Below are 21,003 nucleotides of genomic sequence, written 5' to 3' on the forward strand. Positions count from 1 at the left end.
TTCTCTCTCTCTCTCTCTCTCTCTCTCTCTCTCTCTCTCTCTCTTTCTCTCTTTCTCTTTGACTCTCGCTCCTTCTCTCTCGTTCTCCCTCATCATTACACGTCGAACAAAATCATTCCGGAAAATTAGCGAGCCACGATAACGTTTTATCTGCAAACCTGATAAGTTCGCATATGTTCGCACTTGGTAGACGTGCATCAGCATCATCATTTAAACGTCAATTTAAACGATTGCTAGAACCGCGAGTGAAAGTCATATGTTTCACTTTTCTCGGGACAGGTGAAACTTCTCGCGTATGGTTTGTTATTGGTATCGCACGTGATTATTATTGATGTCTCGCCGATAGTTAATGACAATATGATTTATCATTACGGGTGCCCCGTTTTCTTTTTTCTTTCATGAATGTCGATTAACCGTAATTACAATTCAACAGCTTCGTCCTGAATTGCACGAGTAATCGCAATAGGAGAAATATTGAAAACAATGATTCTCGGACGTGTCTTTTGCCAACGTAGCAGTTTAGCGATGATAAAACGAAAGCCTGAAAAATATCCGCGCAATCAGACGAACAGAATTCGGTCGACGTTGACAAAATCAATCTTTCGCATTTGGGAAACAAAATTCAACGTAAAAGGGGGAATGCCTGATTTCTGCCGGCAGTGCCGGGACCGGGCGCGAAATTTTCCGATTCATAGAGGTTTCGTCTAGACGTAACCGAAATTTCTTCTCCGCTCATTCACAAGGAGGAAAACACACGGAAGCGTCCGTTAATGGTGTTTTATCCCTTGACGGAGAAAACGCTCGAGAAGTTTCCGTAACGGTCCGTTTGCGAGAAGTGAGAATTACGGATTTACGGCTTTCAATTCTTTATATCGCCTCGAGGAGGGACTCTCGATTCTTCGTATCCTTTAATCCGATAAAATCCTACGATGTGCAGCCACGGACACGTCATCGTTCAATTCATTGAGAAACTAAGCACACACACACATGATAGGATTAAGGCGTATTGATAAGATCATTTAAGTTATCGACAATGAATCACATAAAAGGAAATAGGAGCGGGCGATATTAACAGCCTTTTTCGCAGAAATTATCTCGGGCATTTCGTGATGAAAGAAACAGGGCACTTTATACTTTCGTTCAGTTTAGGTGATTACTGCGGATAAATTAAGAGTAAAGCGCGTTCGCTGAATGCACCAGTGAATAATCGATTAAGGAGTATTGTTAGATGAGTCAACTTTTTTAATTAGAGACACTCTCAAAGTATCCGGAAAGTATTTATACGGGATGAATTAAGCGTTGTTTATCTTTTCACGATATAGAGTACGGTCAGAAAGGTTGCCCGACGCGTTACAGTAAGTTTTCGGAACATTCGTATTGTATAGATATTCGTATACATTATTTGCACTAACCTTCACATAACCCTTCCCTCTAATAATGCGTCACTGCACATATCCGCGTGCAAAAGTTATAATCTCTCGCAAGATGGACTGCGTTTCCGAAATTCATCACAAAACTTCGGACAACCTTTCTGACCGCGACTGTACAACGAAGGAATGTCCAGTCGGTACACTTTGTTTCTTTTACACAATGTGTCCCAGATTTTAACAGCTACACTGCGCCAGAGTGTACTTTATGCAAAAGTAAGAAATAATGTTATATAAACATAGGAGCGTTATTAAAAGTTACTACACACTAGCACAGTTTGATCGTTAAAATCTAGGACACCTTGTATATATGTGTGTATATACCTAGAAATGTATGCGTGGGCTAACAGAAATTTTCACCTCGGTTTTTTATAACCGACCGATTTCTATGAAATACAGATACATATATTCAAAAACGTATATTCAGACACATCAATTTTGTTTTTAAGGGAAATGCATAATTGCAATAAGCTGAACCGTGTTCTTTCCCTTCTTTAGAGTAGCTGCTTTTCTAAAAATCTTAGTAGCTTTAAGCGCTACGGGTGTCTATTTAAAATATGAAGCAAAACATTATTTTTTAAGATCTTTTAATTCAGTTTACGAATTTTGAGTCTTGTTTTTTTTTAATTTAGGTGAATTTCTCGAGAAATTACATTTGAAAATCTTGAATAGTGAAATTGAAAATCCGTAATTTACAAACAAAACTTTACTTCAACAAATGTTCAGAATGTTAACCGTCGCCGAATAATAAAGTCTCTATTTAAAATCGTTACCGACATTTTGAAACATTTCCGACTTTATTCTATGGCACTCAACCACTATCTTTTGAAGAAAATCCGATTGAGCGGCTTACAAGGTAATTGATTTTCTCTATTAAATTTATCTCTTTGGGGAGACTAAAAGTAAAATTTATGTCACAATGTCAGAGTCCTTCGATACAAGATCTACATCAAATACACGTACGTATAAATATAATAAGTCTAAATATTATATATGTGTTTATTTAAATTTAGTTTAATAAATTTTTGTAATTTCTTAAATTCCTAGGTCTTCATCCTTTTAGCTTTTAAAGAACATTTCGAAATCTAAGTTTGTGTTTTTCTGTTTTGTCGTGATAGCATCCGATCCTTTTGTAGAAAAAAATCTTCATTCCGCATTGAAAATTAATTTCTCATATATCAAATATGAATAAAAATCTATTATTCTCCGATTTCTCGTAGCTTTGGTTTTCTGATCTGAAGAACGCTTGATGAGAAAAGCTCGGGGTGAAAAATGAGGTGCAATCTCTTGTCGCACATCGATGCCGCTTCTTGTTACAAAGACGTAGCGCTCATTGTGTCTCGATGGTTTCGCATCAGCCGGAAAACAATGAGCCACGCAATGAAGCTGCGAGTAACTTTTCACTGCGCTTTCAAAACGCGTGATTTTTTTTTACCTCGTTTCATGGACCGTCGTTTTCAGGAAGCGGAGGTTTGCGCCCCGTCGACATCACCGTCGACGTGGCTGTCGCGGAAAAATAACAGTCTCGTCCAAGTTTCACTTAAAGTTGTCGTCTCGCTTGAAATTGTTGGGACAGGCCCTTGGTCATCGTTGGAAAATATCGACATTCGGTATATCTTAAGATAAAACAGCTGATTGGAAAAGTTTCGTACGGAACAGTAAGAGAGAACACCCCAGATCTATCGGGTAACTTTTTAACTAAAAATTGTATTACAACGCAAATTTTAATTCTGTTCTTCCTCGGCGAAAACTGGTTTGGTTAATATCCTTTCAAAAATTTATCATTTTCAATATTACCGGATTAATTCTTCAAACAATATGTCGAGAAAAATTTTTTACTTTTTCATATTTACCTAATTATTTTATTTATAGCAAACTGAAATTAAATAGAAAATGTATTTATGCGAGCGTGTGTATGTGTGCGTGTGACATACTCTTTTGAAAAATAATTTCATTATTCTTTTATAACATCCGGTTTAAATTTTACCTTGAAAAATATTATGCGTTTCGTAAAATAAAATGACTAAACGTAAATGTACTCACCTTCTCCCGTTTATTTCATCGAGGTAATTAAATAATGTGAAATTAAGCCTTGTAATTTCAATATAAAACGTAAATTCGTACGTTCCACGCCTTGTGTTCTTTAATTATCTACAATTATCTACAATTAAGTTGGCGTTTAATTTGCGAACGTAAAGACCATATGCGTTTGTTTAAGTATGCGACCCGCACGGATGGCAAATACAGAGCGCATGAATTCATTAAAGTGTTATTTTCAACGAACCATATAATACGAGCGAGACCCCGTATCGTGCGCACGGCACTTTTGAAGGGCGAACTTTTATTATTTATTCACTCTTTTGAACTTAATTAATCAAAGGTCTTTGTTCCTCGACGTTAAGTTATTTCATAATTATTCATGCCGCGAAATAAATTTGTCAACTGTGTGTGTACAACGTAATAATTATTTTATGTTAAATCCGCCACCGGGATTCGTCTTGTGCATTTTTTCCTCCCAATAACAACGACCCCCGTTTTGATTTGCCGCAATTACGTTGACACAATTGCATCAAATGCACTTTGACAAAATCCGTTAATTTAACGTTATCCACCTGTCGAACGCACTGCATCACGTCCTGCAAACATCGTGGCGCACAAACAAACATTGAATTAACCATTTTTATCTAATAGACGTTGTTTGTTAATTATAATTTTCGTTACACGTCCCGTTTTTGTGTTGATTTTTCAGCAAAGTTTACTGCGAGGGACCGCTGTTGCATACGGTGCAGCTCTCTGGAATTTTTAACGACAGCAAAACCTTCGTGGACCTGTACCAGCTACACGATCCAAGCGTGACCATCGAAAAGTGAGTTGACATCTGTCATACGCAGGCGAAACGATCGAGATGTATAACAAATTTAATATCTTTCTCTTTTTAATGATAAGAAATGATTATTTCTATCTTTCTGTGTCACGTCTCTCAATGCACTCGGTCTATCTCCTTTGCGGCTTTTGTATGGCTGTACGAAATAAGCTTTCGTTCTGAGCTTTCAAAATATCTCGCGCCACTTGACAAGGTACTTAAAGTAAGTCGAAGTAATAGAACTAAGATGAATAATCTCTTTCCCTCTCTCTCTCTCCCCAAGTACCAATTTTCTGTATACGTATAAGAGAGATCCTAGCTTTTATAAAATTACTGAAAAAGATGACAAAGACGGGAAAGATCAATTTTCAAACAAATTAATAAAATGTGTAGTTATATAACTCTTTACAAATTTTAATGTAATAGAATCAGAAAAATCTTACGAGGAAAGAATTTAATAATTGCTTACCACGTGTATTTCATCAAGGTCATTACTTAAATTTTAATTATCTACACGTAGTTCAGAGTTTATGAAAAAAGTTTTTGCTAATTTCTCCCTAATATTCTTAACTTCCCTTTGATATAACAAATTGCAATAAATATACGTTACTTTCCATGTGTCGTGAAAAGTAAGGCTCTAAAAGGAAAGTAGAAATCAATGTAAAATAAATGTAAAAATAGTTTTAAATGTAGAACTTCACGTGAATATTAATAATATTATTATCTCCTTGAAATAGATCTCTTTCGCGAAATACGCAGCGATCTCTAATAAACTTTACACGTGCAGACACATTCCATATATTTTATATGCGAATGAATGCTGTTTTATGAATTTCTAAGTGTCACCTCTCTCGCGAAAGCTTTACATATACCAAATATCTTACTTCACGATTCTGGTATTGTTTAAACGTCGTTATTATTTTTAACGAAACGGAAAGTAAACCTCCTGACGACGAAGCATTTTAATATCTCGACAAACAGAAAAGAGTTGATTCTACGGTATATAAATAAATTTTAAAATAATTCTCCCTTATCTGTCCTCCACCCTTGGTTTATTCCTAAATTAATTTATTCATAAAAAGCTGATACTTGGAGAGTGTAATACTTGGAACGTCAAGAGTAACACGCGTATATTAATTTTTCCATAATTATAGAAAATAATTAATTTAATTTCAATTGATAAAAATTGTCACTTCTTATACTTTTTGTTTTATTAAAAAGCTTTTCTCTCTCTCTCTCTCTCTCTCTCTTTCTCTCTCTCTGAACAAAACACAAGATTTTATCGTCAGGATCGTAAAGTGATTCATACGTGGTACAGCGTAGCAATAAAGCCTCGTTTGGAAATGCGGAAGCACACTTGCATAGTTACGTGTATCCGAGGTCTATAATTTCGTGCACACTTGACGTTCGATCTTCATAAACATGTCATTTGGATTGGAAGCGCACGAGGGTGTCGCTTTAGGTCCACCTCGCGCGGGGAATAATCAAATTTCGCGGTCGCCCCGCATGAAGGGGATCTTAATTGCGTCAACGGCAGCTGAGAGCAAATACGCGTAGCTTTACTTCCTAAAAGCAAACTCGTATACACGCGATGGCGATGCGTATCAGCGAAACTTTTGGGGATTAAATCGAACGGCACGAATATCGTCGCGTCGTAAGGATCCTTTTCGAATTTAACCGTTGACCGCGGGGGGACTTCGATGAGGGTGAATCCCGATTAACTTGCTCAACAATTTAACTGAAAACAATATCGGTAATATCCCATACAGCACCGAAAGTTAAAATGATGTTGCTGAAACGTTGCAATGTTGAATGTTGAAGTATAAATATCTTTTCTACGTTGAATCTAGGTTACGCAGGAAAAAATTAAATGTTAATGTTAACATTTCTCACATGTCCCAAAAAGTCCACTCTACACTGTAAGTTAAAATAACATTTACGGCATGCGTTACTTTTTGACAAATAATAAATGTTAATTACTGTAATTAACACTATATTTCAAATTTATATTCTATTAACCATAAATGAAGTGTAATAAAAACAGACAGGATAAGTAAGCTGCACGAATAGTTACAAATTAAAATAGTTGAAATAATTTTTAAGAAAGTCGATATTACATGTTTCGGTTGATTTTGTAAAATAATTGTGTTACAAAAACTCAAAATGGTATTCAATTTTTTAATGACGTACATAAAGTGTCAAGTTAGTATGTCAACATAAATATAACACGTAAAAATGTTACGAATATAATAACATATCTGTTTTATGTTACTTTTACATTGAAATAATAATCAAGTCTTGGTAACACAAGAAAATTTTAACATTTCAACACACGATTTTTTACTGTGTAATATTTGTACATTGATTCTTTATATTGCTGCAACGTTAAAACAATCTCGAACAAATTATTATTTTTTGATACTCAAATAGATACTTAAAAAGGTATAATTATGAAATATATACAATATTTTTGCAACTGCCAGAAATTTTCTGAGCTAAGATTGAATTATTGTTTTAGAGTTTATAGAGGAATAATCCAATTCCAGCTCTTCCAACAGTTGTAAAAAATATTCTGCTAAACGCGACCAATGTCAATTCTATATAATTTCACAACGTTTTCGGAATTTTGAATTGTAACGTTTACAAGACATTACAATTCAGCGGACATTAGACGTTTTTGCAATATCTTTCCAACGTTGAATCTAAATTTCGTAACATTGATGCAATATTGCAATGTTGTAATGGAACGTTTCTGAAATGTTGATTCTATACTTGTGTGCTGTATGGGTGTTTTGTTGACATATGTAAATAAAACTATTAATCTTTCGCCATTTACGGATTAAGGGCGACAAATTGTACGGTTCGAAATTTCGCCACGAGCAATTTTGCCGGATGAATTAATTACCAATTAAATTTGCCAATTAACTCGCGCCGTTTACACAGAAATTGCGATGAAATGATGTCTGAAACAGTTCTATACAAAATTTCCCTGTTTACCCTCGCTGTTTACCCGCTAAAACACGCTGTTGTAACATGCCGCGCTTTGTGAACGATTTCAGATTTCGCGCGTGTGTTATGCGGGGTCTACAATGAGAGTCGCAGAGTCGCAGTCGTAAGAATAATCGACTGTAATCGGTCAATTCAGTCAGACACATAAGAATTAACCAATCACAGCCGACTATTCTTACGACTACGACTTTACGACTTCTATGTAGACGAGGCTTAACATACGCGTAATCGACAGAAATCGCGCGATCGTTATCTAGATTCTTTAAATGGACTCCTGTCGCGAGTAAATCTGTCGACCGACCCTTGAACGTGAGCCCCGCGTTAAATCGCTTCCTGTGTAGAGATATTTATAGCTTTCGTTTTACGACACCGCGGTTACGTCCGCCCTCGACTCGCCGTAAGGGATTCTTCTCCGTCGCGCAGGGCTCTGCGCTCTTGGATCGAACCTCGTGGCTTCCTCCTGATTGCGATAACGAAGACAACGGGGATAACGAGTTGAGAGTACTCGGATTACGAGTGTACCGTTTAGGATTACCGGATTCACGTCTGTCTCTGCAGACGTGTTACATAATCCCGTAATCTCATAATATTTCGCACATTGTACACTCGCTTCGTGACGCGAGAATAAAGCCGGGAAGGTGTTACACCATTTTCATATAAAAGCTGAGCAAATGTTTGTCAAAGAAGTAAACAGAGCAACAATGTAGGTTCGCGTACCTCGCATTGCTTATAAATATCAGGCCCAATAAGAACGAAACGCTAAATTAACAGGTATCGGCGGTATCGCGAATCGTTATCGTCGTAAATTTTCCGCCGCGAGATAACGCGCATTAAAGAGATACGCGATAAATATCGTTTCCACACAAAATTTATAGAAAATAAAATAACAAATGTACATATTCAACAGCTGTTTCATATACGCGGGATAATAAGCTCGCTAATATCTCATTTGTTTTTGCCTTTCACAATACGTGCGCCGAAACTCTTGTAACAATTCCGAAAATTAGATGCAAAGTTTCGTGTATAATTTTATGCGTACCGATAAAAACGTTTGAAAAATATTTAAAGACTCCGGGCGCGATGTATACGACGTAGGTATGTTGAAATATGTGCGCGACGCAAAATACGCGGCGTATAAAATTATTATAAATGGAATTGTCATGAATTATAGATCTGACATGAATTATAAATCGTCCATAGTGAGTTTTACGCGAAAGGATTTTATTTGATTGCATAAAACTGTTGAAACCACCCGTGGATCTGGAGAAAGAGAGAGAGAGGGAGAGAGAGAGAGAGAGCGAGCGAGCGTACGGTGGGTTCGCCGGAACAGTGCTATCGGAGCTAATTTGATTCGGTTTGTGTTAGCTTCGATACTTTGATGAAGGCCACCGGCAACTCTCCTAATCGCTCCGAGGTAGCTGCGTTCGTCGCGGAGAACTTTGCCATGCAGGACGAGCTGGATAATTCAACGTTGCCCGACTGGAAGGAGGATCCCGCCATCCTTAAATCCATCCGCGATTCCCAGTACCGCGATTGGGCGAAACGTTTGAACTACATTTGGAAAACTTTGGCGAGGAAGATAAATGGCGACTTGTTGGTCCATCCGCAGCGGCACAGCTTGATTTACGTGAAGAATCCCTTCGTCATTCCCGGCGGACGATTTAAAGGTGATTGTTTACATGCGAAATTTATTTCCTAATCTTTTAGCGTCGGCGACCCCGTCCGACTATTCCCTCCGCAAGAAGTTTCAGTCTGGTTGAGCGAAATAAATATTTAGCCAATCCTGCCCCTCTTGCATACTTTTAAAAACATTCTTATGCATAAAAAGGATTTTACGCAATGGGTCTTAAAAGCATTTGGCTTTGCTCTTTTATATTCGCGAGTTTGTAGCTTCTACTTTGGATTGCATACATAAAAATTTTGTACATACTTGGCGAGCTGCTGGAAGAATCGCGCCTGCAGAAACTTCTTGATGGCGGTGGTGTTGACATTTTTGCGACTGTGCTCACCTATTTTTATGTGCTTGCTTTGTTAGTAAGCGGGAGAAGTCGTTCGCGTACTTTTATGTGTTTACGCCGCTGAGAGTTAAGAAGCGATAATAATTTTAATATGATATTAGTCGTACGCGAATACTGTATAGACCTTCCCTTTGCGAGAAGCTCACTCGAGGAATCGTCGCGGGGAAAAACGCCTTCGCTTTTGACCGACCCATTTCTCAGCGAGAGACTCATTGTAATTTTAAATTAAGAGGAGAATTTATTTCCTCTTTGCAGTATCAATTGCCGGTCTCCGAACTTTGTTTTTCCATCCCAGATATTATGCGTGTTGCTTCGGGATAATACGCAATAAGCTAAGAGCGGAATTCAACGTTGCGCAAGAAAAAAAAGGGCGGGGAAAGCCGTTCGTAAAATAGAGACTGATTTTTGCCACAGAGTTTTACTATTGGGACAGCTACTGGATAGTCGAGGGACTCCTGTTGTGCGAGATGCACGTCACCGTTAAAGGGATGATCGAGAATTTCCTCTCGATGGTGGACAGATACGGCTTCGTGCCGAACGGCGGTAGGGTTTATTACTTATCGAGGAGTCAACCGCCCTTGTTAATACCGATGGTACGTATTCCCGACGAACAACGTCCTTGCTTCTTGCTCTTCTCTCGAGACGTCTTGTATCTCGTGCAGAGACGCGCGCAGAGAAGCCAATGGTATCTCCCGCGAACGATCTTCCTTTCTTCGAATTATTTCTCGAGGAACTCGCAAGTCGGTTTTCCTTCAACGACGGAAATGTCTTTCAGGTCGCGAAGTACATCGAGTACACGCGCGATTACAAATTTCTGGAAGCCAACATCGCACTCCTCGAAAAGGAATTTGAATATTGGCATAATGAAAAGACGGTGGATGTAACGAAGAACGGTAAGACGTACAAGATGGCACATTACGTGGTAAACAGCCGCGGGCCTCGACCGGAAAGTTACAAGTAAGTTTTCTTTCGGTGGAAGATACCAAGGGAAGTTTTCTCAGTGAACGATATAACCGTCAAAACGTTCGGAAACCGAAAATTTTGAGCAAACTGCTGTAGAACTAAACTGTTATAACTAGTTGGAATTCTTCTGCATCGCAGAATACGTCTGAGGCGAATTGTTCGAATTTGAAGACACATATATACATCGACGGCATATATTAAGATATTCAAAGTTGCAATTCTATTATTTATATATCCGCGAAGAGTTGGTGATCTTCGCTCGAATTTCGCGGTACACCCAGAAAAAAAAAGTTTCTTTGGTATCAAACAACTTTTCTTTCAACTCTGACCTGAGTAGACTTTTATTTAATCTCAAAGAAACGAATTCTTTACCTTAACCAAACTTTTATTTGATACAGACTGGAATGTCTGAGGGAATTCATATCTATCTCTTCAAATCTAGCAAATGTTTCAGTAGAAATAAATAAAAATTTTGCAGATTCAACGAAACGTGGTTTCAACGTATCTCATTCAACTTGAATCTTTTTTTCTGGGTGCAGAAGGAAACAATAGTAACTTGAAGACGTGTATATACATCGACATATATTTAAGATATTAAAACTTGCAATTCAATTATTTACATATCTCGGAGAAGAGCTGGCGATCTCTTCGTCCGAATTTCGCGGTATGAAAGAAACAACAGTTTAACGGCTCGCGTCCATTAGTCGCGTCTCTTGATTCTTAATTGAGAGCAGGCACGTAACGAGTCGGCCCATCGTTTTTTCCCCCCCCCCCGCACATCCGTTTCGACAGTTGCATCGATCACCAGCGGGAAGGTCTTCCATCATCGCGTTAATTATATAAAGGACCGGCACGTAAGAACGAAACGTGTGCGTGTTCTCACAGGGAGGATTACCGGCTGGTGCAGGACGTGCCGGAGGAGAAGCGGGGGATGCTTTACAACGGCTTGAAAGCCGCGGCGGAGAGCGGCTGGGACTTCTCCTACAGATGGTGCATAGGAACGAACGAGAACGCCAATCTCAGCCTCGTCAACGTCTCCACGAGCGACATCGTTCCCGTCGATTTGAACGCGATATTGCAGCGGAACGCCCGGCTGCTCGCCCGCTTCCACGGTAGCCTGGGTAACCTGAAGGTAAGCCTTTCGCTAAACCGCCCTGCCGCTCCTCAAACAGTCCGCGCGCAGCACGGACCAACCCGCGCGCATCCCTGAATAATGCTGTATTTATCGTCGCATCACGTTAAAGGGCGATACGCTAATGTTACTTGGGAAATCGGGCCACGGTACGCTACTCCCAATCTTCATTTATGTATTACGCAGGCACTGCGAGCGGAGCCCTCGGTAATGCGCGGAGAGACCAGTGCGTGCAGGTCTACCGCTTGCCCGGAACCCGAAAGAAATTGCTTCGATTCGGTCAGATAATTGGCACAATACCGTCTATCATTTTGCCGGCAATCGCTCGTTATTGATTGCGTTACATCGCGGTGTCCCTTGTTGCTATTTATCTCTGTCTCTCTCGTTCCAGAAAGTCTGGCGTTACGCTAAAATTGCCTCGGACTATCAAGCTGCCATCGACAACGTGCTGTGGAACGAGGACGTGGGGACCTGGCTGGATTACGACACGAGAGATAACCGGTCCAGGAATACGTTCTACCCTTCGAATCTGTCGCCTCTGTACACAATGAGCTACGATCGGAGCAAGAAGAAAGCCTATGCGCGGCGCGCCATTACTTATCTCAAGGAAAACAAGATCGACTCGTACGTTGGTGAGTTTAAACGGTGATCCGTGTCGATGACAAAATATTTCTCTCTTCTCCCGCTCTCTCTCTCTCTTTTTTTTTTCAACGCGAAAAGCCTAAAAAAACGCGTGACCGCTTTTTTGTACGGCCGTCGATTGAATTTTTTAGGACGTGTTTATTTGCAATCGCTGACTTTTCGGGCCGAGGACTTTTTGGGATGCCTTTCACTTTGACAAAATATTTTTCCTCTCTCTGCACCAGCCGCTCGCTATTTTATTATCGCTCGCAATCCGATAGACGCAAATCTGAAATTTCCTCTTCGAGATTACCTGAAAATCCCGCCCCGTCACACGTTCCATTACTTGCGTCCGCTTTTCGCCCTCAAAGCAAGTCGAAATGGGATAAATAAAACGCGCCGAAAGTAACAAAAATAGATGAAGATAACGCGCGGTTGAAAGAATGTCCGATCGATACGCGCTCGCTGTGCGAACGCAGCTGGGATGGAGTATACGAGTTAATCCAACTTCCGCCTTTCCGCTCCCGCCCGGACGTTTATCTTCCATTTTCTTTTTCCGAACTTGCCAAAGTCGATCACTCCGTCGAGAATTATTCCGGATCGAGCAAACAATGATTTTGCCTATTATCCGCTCTCGTAGAGAAACGACTGCACGTAACGCCGTCGATGCGCATCAAACCGCTACATTGCATTCAGATATTCCGCGTATAATATACGGAATGCGGTCAAGAGTATCTTAACAATGTTAGAAATTTCCTGGCAAATCGCAGCACCGTTTCGACAACAGCGTTGTCAAAAATAATCAAGCCGAATTATCCGGCAGCGAGTTAACGTTTATTATGCGAGAGTTGCAATTCAATTGGGATTTGGTAAACGGCGATGGTAATTACTTCTGCTCGCTAGTACGATACAAAGCGCCGAATATATTAAATCAGTTGCCGACTATTATCGCGAGATATGCTGTTATCATTGTTATCCGCGCGCAATTAGCTACGGGCGGGCTAAATTAGTCATCTCGCGCTTTATTTCAGCCACGGGCGGAATTTAGCGGCCGCATTGTGCTCTATTACTTTCTGCACGTGAAGTCAAGGGAGACGAATGCCTGCTCTCGCAGAAGTACGGCCTCGTTATTTATAGCGGCTCGTTATTTACGAATAATCTTCTTTGCGAAAACGTATATACGTATAAAGCGCGCTCGAGAGAACAGGCGCCGGATCGAGTGAAAAGCGTCATTATATTCGCAATAACCGGCATAACGCAGGAAGACGCACGTACGGGGGAAGCGAACGAGATTTCCGGATGCCAGACGGGGCTGAGAAATATCATGATTTATCAATGGCCGGATCGTTCGCATCGCGCGCGATCCGCGCGCGGGAAAATTGGACGGTCGCGTAGAAAATGTCTCTCAATCGAATAGCGGCTGCTATCGACACTGACTCGCGGAAAATCCTAGCGAAATGAATCCCCCGCGCGCGCAAGTGTCGTAGTATTGCTCCCCTTTTCCGCGCGGCCACCTCGCTGCGCGCCCGATATTGACTTAGAAAATATCGCGAATTATTTTAGCGTGATATTTGGCTCCGGAAGGCACGCGCGTAACCGACCCTTAAACTTCGCGCCGGAGAAACGAGGCGAAAGGCTTTTTACAATACCGCCCCGAGCCAATAGAATTTTGTTTTCTCGCAAAATAATAGGACAGCTGTTGTCGAGACGGGCGCGAGTTTAAAAACTTGGCGGCAAAGGATGTTTCGTTCGGAAGCTGCTTTAACCGAGGGATTCAATTCTCGTCACGTCCAACGGGAGAGATTAATGACAGATATTTTACGAAGCGTCGATCAGTAGCGAATAATTGGGATCGAGCAAAAATGTCGGTGCGCGGTCCAATCAAATTTTTATTAGAGCGGGACCGATTAAAGGACCTGCCAAAAGATCGCAGATAAAAGAAGTTCCGGTAAATTGGAACACTGTGAATGACAGTGTTCCAATTCGTCGCTCGTGATCGTGATTTGTTGGGGAACGCGCTTGAATTTCAGATTACATCCGGGTTAACTTTTACATACTTCATTATTAATGCAGTTAAGTTAAATTACCCTCTTTTCTCTCTTTCCCCCCCCCCCTCTCTCTCTCTATCTCCACAATTCACTTTAATTGACTAAAATTACGCAATTGCTTATATAATAGACGTAGCACCGAGGCTGTGGGAGATTGCAAAATATGAATAATTCAAGAAAGACGTTTACTTAGATATTTCTGGGTGTATCATATTATCGATTGCGATCAAATAATTATTAAATTAGCGCCGCACTATGCGTGATTTGTGATTCGTACATTCATGAACAGTGTGGAGGAAAAATTCATCGATTCGCCATTCGCAGTGATTCGCTAACCGAGCAGTTTTTTGACAAAAGAAAAACAGCGTTTTTTTTACAAAAACAGTGGTTTTTCGACTAATATTGAAACTTGACTAATTGTAAACTTATGATACAAGTCTTGTAATAACAGGCAAAAGTTAAAAGTTGTCTCTCGTAATCAGTCACTGATAAAACGCCACAAGTTACTGATTCAACGTCATCAGTTACTAAATGCTGCTAATCGGTTATTTTTCTTCAGGGGATTGTCAGAAATTTCAACCAGAAGAATCCTTCTGGTTGAGAAACAAAGTCGGAAATCGAATCGTCGTGTCGCGGGATGCGAACGGGTTAAGACGCACTTTCACGCTGAGCGACCTCGCTTATCGATTCCGATCTCCCGGATCCGATTGTCTCGAATCAGGGGGCAAACAGTCTTACCGCGTTTGAAGCACTATCGTAAGAAAACGATACGCTTGTCTCGTCGCAGGTGGCACGCCAACTTCCCTGAACTATACCGGCGAACAATGGGACTTCCCGAACGCGTGGCCACCGTTGCAGTCCTTCCTCATTCTGGGTCTCTATCAAACCAAAGTGAAAGAAGCGGTCGACCTGGCCGAGACACTGGCTGATAGGTGGCTCAGATCGAATTTCCTCGGTTACGACGAGTACGGCACGATGTTCGAGAAGGTAAGCCCGTTTTTCTCGCGTTAAGACCGACCCACTCGCGCGCACGAGATCTCCGTTAGGTACCGGCGGGCTGAAAGATTAAGGGAGGACATTTCTTGCCGACAAGTCGCGACTGATGTCCTACACGACTACACGCGTCCGAACTATTCAATCACCCAGCGGAACGGTAGATTTTATCGACACGTAGTTCGATCTGGTCAAAGAAAGTGTCTCTCGCGACGATAAGGTATAATGGATTTCTGTCCTATGAAAAAAAGGAGCACTTTTTATTAGGATTGTTGCGAATGTGCATAACTATTGTATCTATAGGTTTCATCTTTCACAATCTTTTCACATCTATCATCTGTTGCGACCACAATATTTTTTTTGTACGTTTCAATTAACTTAACAACATCGCAATAAATTTAGAATAGAATATTTAGACGCTACCACCCTGTCACGGCTCTGAGTCCTTTAAATTCTTTGAAATTTGTGTTTAACACGTACGAGCCATACTAATTTATTTTAAACAACATTGTTTCGAAGTTAATATTCCGCATTTCTCTCTCGTAATATAAAATCCCTCCCCCTTTTATTTATTCGAAATTCATTTCGTGCCAATGCATTTCTATCGTATATCGGCGTTCAAATATAGAATATATGCGTGGCTAATACGGATGCTTAAAAATACCAATGCAGACAATATTCAATATTTAATAAACCAACATTGTTTTAACACTGTTTTAATTTTACATTCCTCTCTCGCAATATAAAATTCCCCTCTTTTATTTATCCGAAATTCATTTCGCGCTAATAAGTTTCTCGTTGGATATCAGTGGCCAAATGCCGATACACTCGCGGTTAATAACGAGGCTAAAAACGGCACACGGTGCTGATAGCATTTAATATGGATAGTGACGGAGCCCGCTATTTAATACGGCGCGAACACTTTTGTCCGCAGCGTCTTCTCGTGTATCTTTCTGATACGGAAACATGATGAGGGATGTGTTTCGAAGGAGAGTCTCGAATTTCGATATGAAGCGAGAGGCGGTGGCTCTCGGACGCGTCTAACGTGAGCGAGGGTGACCTCGCTCGTTTCCTTTGTCGCTCCGCGTACCTTGCTGCCCTACTGGGACGCGGACGGCAACGAGGAGAGGGATGAAAAGCCACGGGGAAATATCATCCGATGTGTGCGTGTGTGTGCGCGCGCGCGCGCGCGCATGTGTGTGTGTATGCGCGCGTGCGAGTGGCTCATTCTAATCCGTCTTGTTTTGTTTCGCCACCCTTCGCTTACGGGGAGGAAAATACAAGACGGTTGCGTGCGGGAACGGTTGCGATTAGGAGGGCACACGATATAGAGCACACGGCTGCGAGAAAGTATTTTATACATTACCGGTCCCTCGGAAAAAGAAAAACACTCTGTCGATGGCGCGCTCATGCATATTGAGGAGGAAGTGTCCGTAACAGCCAGGCATTGCAATGAAAGGAGGGAGATCTCCTTGTTTTTAAATTACGCCCGTCGGGGCGTCTCTATTTATTTTTCTATTGAAGTTGCTCGTCATTATTGAATTTACTTAATTGCAAAGATTATATTAGACTATCGGTTATCGCGGACAGTTGTGACATTTATCCGCAAGCGTTCATGCCGTAGCGTTCGATAGTTAAATACTCCACTCGGAAATTGCGTTCGTTTAAGAACCTTTAAATTTTACTTTTTCCAATTTCACTCATAAACGCCTCCGTGTAAGTGGACGCTTACTTTTTATTGTACTCTCTTTCAGTTATTGGGTTTACTTAATTGCAAAGGCCGGCTTTATTAAACTATTAAACCCCTGACGTTAATTCGCCAAGGATTATGACGTTTACTGCAACTTTTGAAACTTTCAGCAGTTAAACAGCTCGCGGCAAATGTATTTGCGAATTGCCCGTTTTCAAATTATATTTCATAAACATTTCTGTGCACGTGTCATATTTCACTTTTAACTGCATTCTTTTAATTATTGAATTTACCTAATTATAAAGACCGGCTTTATTAAACGCGACGTTGTAATTATGACATTAACAATTTTTCACGCTAAAACACTCAGCAGTTGAACAATTCGCTCAAAAATTGCTACAACGTTGTGTTACTATAATGCTCAAAAATGTAAATCGACTGCCCGAGTTTTCAGGAGAATAATAACGCTACTCAAATAAGAAATATGCGAGTCTGTAAAATAAATTTTTTCTAACGTGAGAAAATTGCTTCATTCCTTCCGACGTTCTCGTCAATATTAATGAACTGACTTTCCCTCGTGCCCGTATATCATGATTTAAGGTACGACGACTAATATTTCCCGGGCAGCCGTATTAATAATGCGGCTATTCAGTAAAACCATTTTAATGGCGTAATTGAGGCCGCGATAATTATGAGCGTCACGAGAGAGTGACGCGGGTGAAATTTACACTTCGGTACTCTGTACAAATCACGTCGTGTCGATACCGGTGTATCAGTAACGAGCTCTCCCAGGAAATAGCCGGTCCATTTTGCTGAACAAACATACTCGATCGATTCAATCAAGGTTTCTTGCGCCTGCCTCGTCCTGAGGATGAGAAGGGGCCCCTCGAGCCGACGGTTTCACTCCGAGCGACAAGATTTTACGCGTTGACGTAAGAGAATTGAAATTACATTTTCCATTTGCAGAACAGTTTGCTATCCGCCCCGGGCTCGATCTTTATAATTAGTTCTTCAAGAGGACGCGCCGCTTATTTATTTTTTATGTCTAATTAACTTGCCACTAATTGGCTAACTGCCCGACACGCGGTGCATTGTTGCGTGAAAAGTGTAAAATGGCACGTAACTGTTTTTGCACAACAATTGTATAATATAAATTGAACCTGTCGGGCACGTAAATAGACTCGCGTGCTTTAGAATGGGTGTAATCGCTTAACGCTTAAAAAATATATAATATCCTTATTGACTCATCTTGGGGTTGCAAGGCACTTTTCGAGGGAGTGTTTCCGAACCCTTTACACTTTGCTCAAAATAATATCTTGCTAACGCAGGCAGATTTCTAAGCGTCACGACAAAACTTCATCGCCATTTTTGGACTAGTAATGCCTTCCGAAAAGTTTATGTTTCATGACTGAAGTACCATAGCTAGAATAATCTTTGTAAAGGAATATAACTGCTTGTGTATCAAACGTTATAATTGATGGGCACAGAAAGACTTTCTTCCCAACATCCGCTATTAGCTCAGATAGAAATTCTGTCTCTGTTATTCAAATTGACTAAATACAAAACACATGCGACTTCGCAGTATCGGCTATTCAATTACGAATCTTGTTTTCCGCACACTCTTTCCCTATAATAAATATGATTGACGCTAACTCGATCCTATTTTATGATGCACTGAAGTGTAATAGCATTGGATCCGGAAGTTTTTTTCTGTGGGTGAACCTAGAAAATTTTGTTGCCAGATCATTTTTTCCGTGTTCCGGCTGATGAGTTAATAAATCATGGTGACATCTAGAGAATTAATAAATCATTGCGATGTCAAGTGAGACGCGTAGAGCCCACCGCGCAATTTAGTAATGAAGGAGAGCCGAAAAGGAAGTCCGCGGCACGCTTTTCAAACTTGCTCTATCAAACACAAGTGAGGGCATGCGAAGAAACTTACTTATTCAGAAGTGCCGCAGGAAGGCATTACGTCTTCTGTTCCCGCCTTCTCTCTGGCGTCGTAATCAAATAGTTGCAGCAACTAGCGCGGAATATTAATTATCAAGACCACGTCAGAAAGCATCACGTTTCCATCCATCCCTTTTTTTCCCCCGTCAGAAATAACCGGGAGGACAATTTATTCCTGTTAATTTCCGGTCTGCTGTAGGAACAGGCCTCTTTATCAGGATGCATACGAATTGCAAATACGCGCCACGGGGCGGAGATAGCGAGGGATGGATTTTTAATTGAACGGTGGAAGCCGAAAAATTTCAACCGAATGCTCGAGAGGGTGGGAAATACAACAAATTCCACGCAGTGAAATATTAGTCGGACGACTTTCCGATAAAGAGAAGTCGACGTCAAATTCACCGGGGATCTGTGATGCTCCAAACATTCTCCCGCGTTTAAGTTTCTGCCAAGCTTTTTACACGTTCCTCGCGATGCGACGAATGTGCCTGCGCGTGCACACACACACACACACGTATGCGCGTCCTCGAATCGAGGTATCGGTTTTATGATCCGGTTTTTTTATGTTAAGCGCATTTATAGTCAAGACGTATAATAAAATTGCAAGTGGCACTCGGACGGTATATATTTGAAAATTGAAATCAATTTTTTTTTATAGCCAAAGCTGCCTTGTAGAACATTTCTGCAATATTCTTATGCATCGCTCGCGTTCGATGTGAAGGCGATTATTCTTCATTAGTCTAATATTCCTGTGAAAAAATAATTGATGTACATTGTGAGAGAATGATTTCGATTTGCGCGGCAGATAGCGAAGCCTGTGGAATATAACGATCGCCTAATGCGACAGTCAGTTGCGGGCGCACATATATGCTAATGCGACGGCATTTCTTTAACGCAGTAAACATGACTTTGCATCAATATGCATGCGTCGGTGTTTAGCACGCAACGTTATTCTTCATTTATCATCCAGTACTTAAAAAGAGAAGTGCTTAATTAGTGCGCGTAACGTCGACGTTAGCTTCAACGAGAGGAAAACCTGAGCTCCGCTTTTCTATAAATGTTATTTTTCCAAATAACAAATAATCACCGACGCATAATTAAAGTCAGGCGGCAGCAACGTTCGCGCAATAATTCAATGGAAACATAAACGTTCTGTATATATTTTTTTCAATACTCTTACATATTTCTCTTCACTAAGATAATATGATGTAACGTTTCCGTGTTGATTTACAACGTCGTTTTTCTATAAGCAGCGACTTTTTATTATTCTGGCGTATTCCTTTTCATTTAAATAACGTCATATAAAGTGCAATTTTTTTCCGTGATATTAATTTCATGAATCGCTCTTCTCAAAATAAGTAGCGAGCCATATGGAAGCCGTTTCCCGGCGTTGTAAGGCGCGCGATAAGGTCAGTAACAATTTTAAATGTCGCATTGTCGCAGACAAAGAGAGGAGTCGTACACAGGAGATCCTTTTATTGTCTCGTTCGGTGTCCCGCATCCAGTCATACGAGAGAACCGGGGAAATAACGAAGAGCATTCTACTCTCTGCCCATTCGATTTATATCGCATCGCTTTCATATCGGAAATTGTTATAACAACGTCAACCGTGCGAGGCTTCGGCGCGATGATTTATCACGCTATATATGACGAAATTGATGAAAATAAATATACTTGTCTCTCGATTTACGCGGAGTATTCATTCCAGTGATTTTTCTACGCGGTTGAGAATCGCGTAAACGAAGCCTGTCAGTACAAAAAAATGAATACGTATAAGAGAAGAGGTTTTCTACGCTGTAAAAATATTTCTTTCACGCATTTGCACGAAAACAATAATAATAAAAGTAAATTGTCATACTTTATCATCGCTCGTACGGATAAGCGTAAATGTGCCCTCCACAAATCAACCAAGAAAGATAAGAATTTGGGCTCACTAATGCACAATAATTTAAATAAATGTTACATTTTCTGATTCCGTAAAATTGAAACCGTATATATAAAGTAACATGCAAAAAAAAGATTATTTACCGCTTAAGGGGATGCTGGAGTGATTCTGCACTTTCGCACCTTTTGCACTTAAAACTGTCTGTTTCGTGGAAAGATTTGTGTAATACACAAATTAAATGGCACGTGTACAGATGATCGAAAGCAGCTTGCTATTCCGGCTAAATTAAAGAACAATATGACATCACTGAAACTAAGTTTGTAAGTCTAATAAAAAGTAATAGTGAGCAACACATACATACAGTACATGTAGTATGTGTGTTGCTCACTATTATTTTTTATTAG

General features: G+C 40.5%; 1 protein-coding gene across 1 annotated transcript in view; it reads left to right on the plus strand.

Moving 5' to 3' along the window:
• Positions 1–21,003, plus strand: part of LOC105566000 (trehalase-like) — a 26,091-nt gene that overhangs the window by 2,601 nt on the left and 2,487 nt on the right. Inside the window, exons 2-8 of the mRNA XM_012019657.1 lie at positions 4,177–4,293; positions 8,665–8,966; positions 9,732–9,910; positions 10,093–10,274; positions 11,166–11,412; positions 11,804–12,044; positions 14,869–15,068. Coding sequence (XP_011875047.1) covers positions 4,177–4,293; positions 8,665–8,966; positions 9,732–9,910; positions 10,093–10,274; positions 11,166–11,412; positions 11,804–12,044; positions 14,869–15,068 — 1,468 coding nt within the window. The remainder of the gene's footprint in view (positions 1–4,176; positions 4,294–8,664; positions 8,967–9,731; positions 9,911–10,092; positions 10,275–11,165; positions 11,413–11,803; positions 12,045–14,868; positions 15,069–21,003) is intronic.

Source organism: Vollenhovia emeryi, unplaced genomic scaffold, assembly GCF_000949405.1.
Source record: "Vollenhovia emeryi isolate VEMERY1.0 unplaced genomic scaffold, V.emery_V1.0 DF939147.1, whole genome shotgun sequence".
Classification (NCBI taxonomy): Eukaryota; Metazoa; Arthropoda; class Insecta; order Hymenoptera; family Formicidae; genus Vollenhovia; species Vollenhovia emeryi.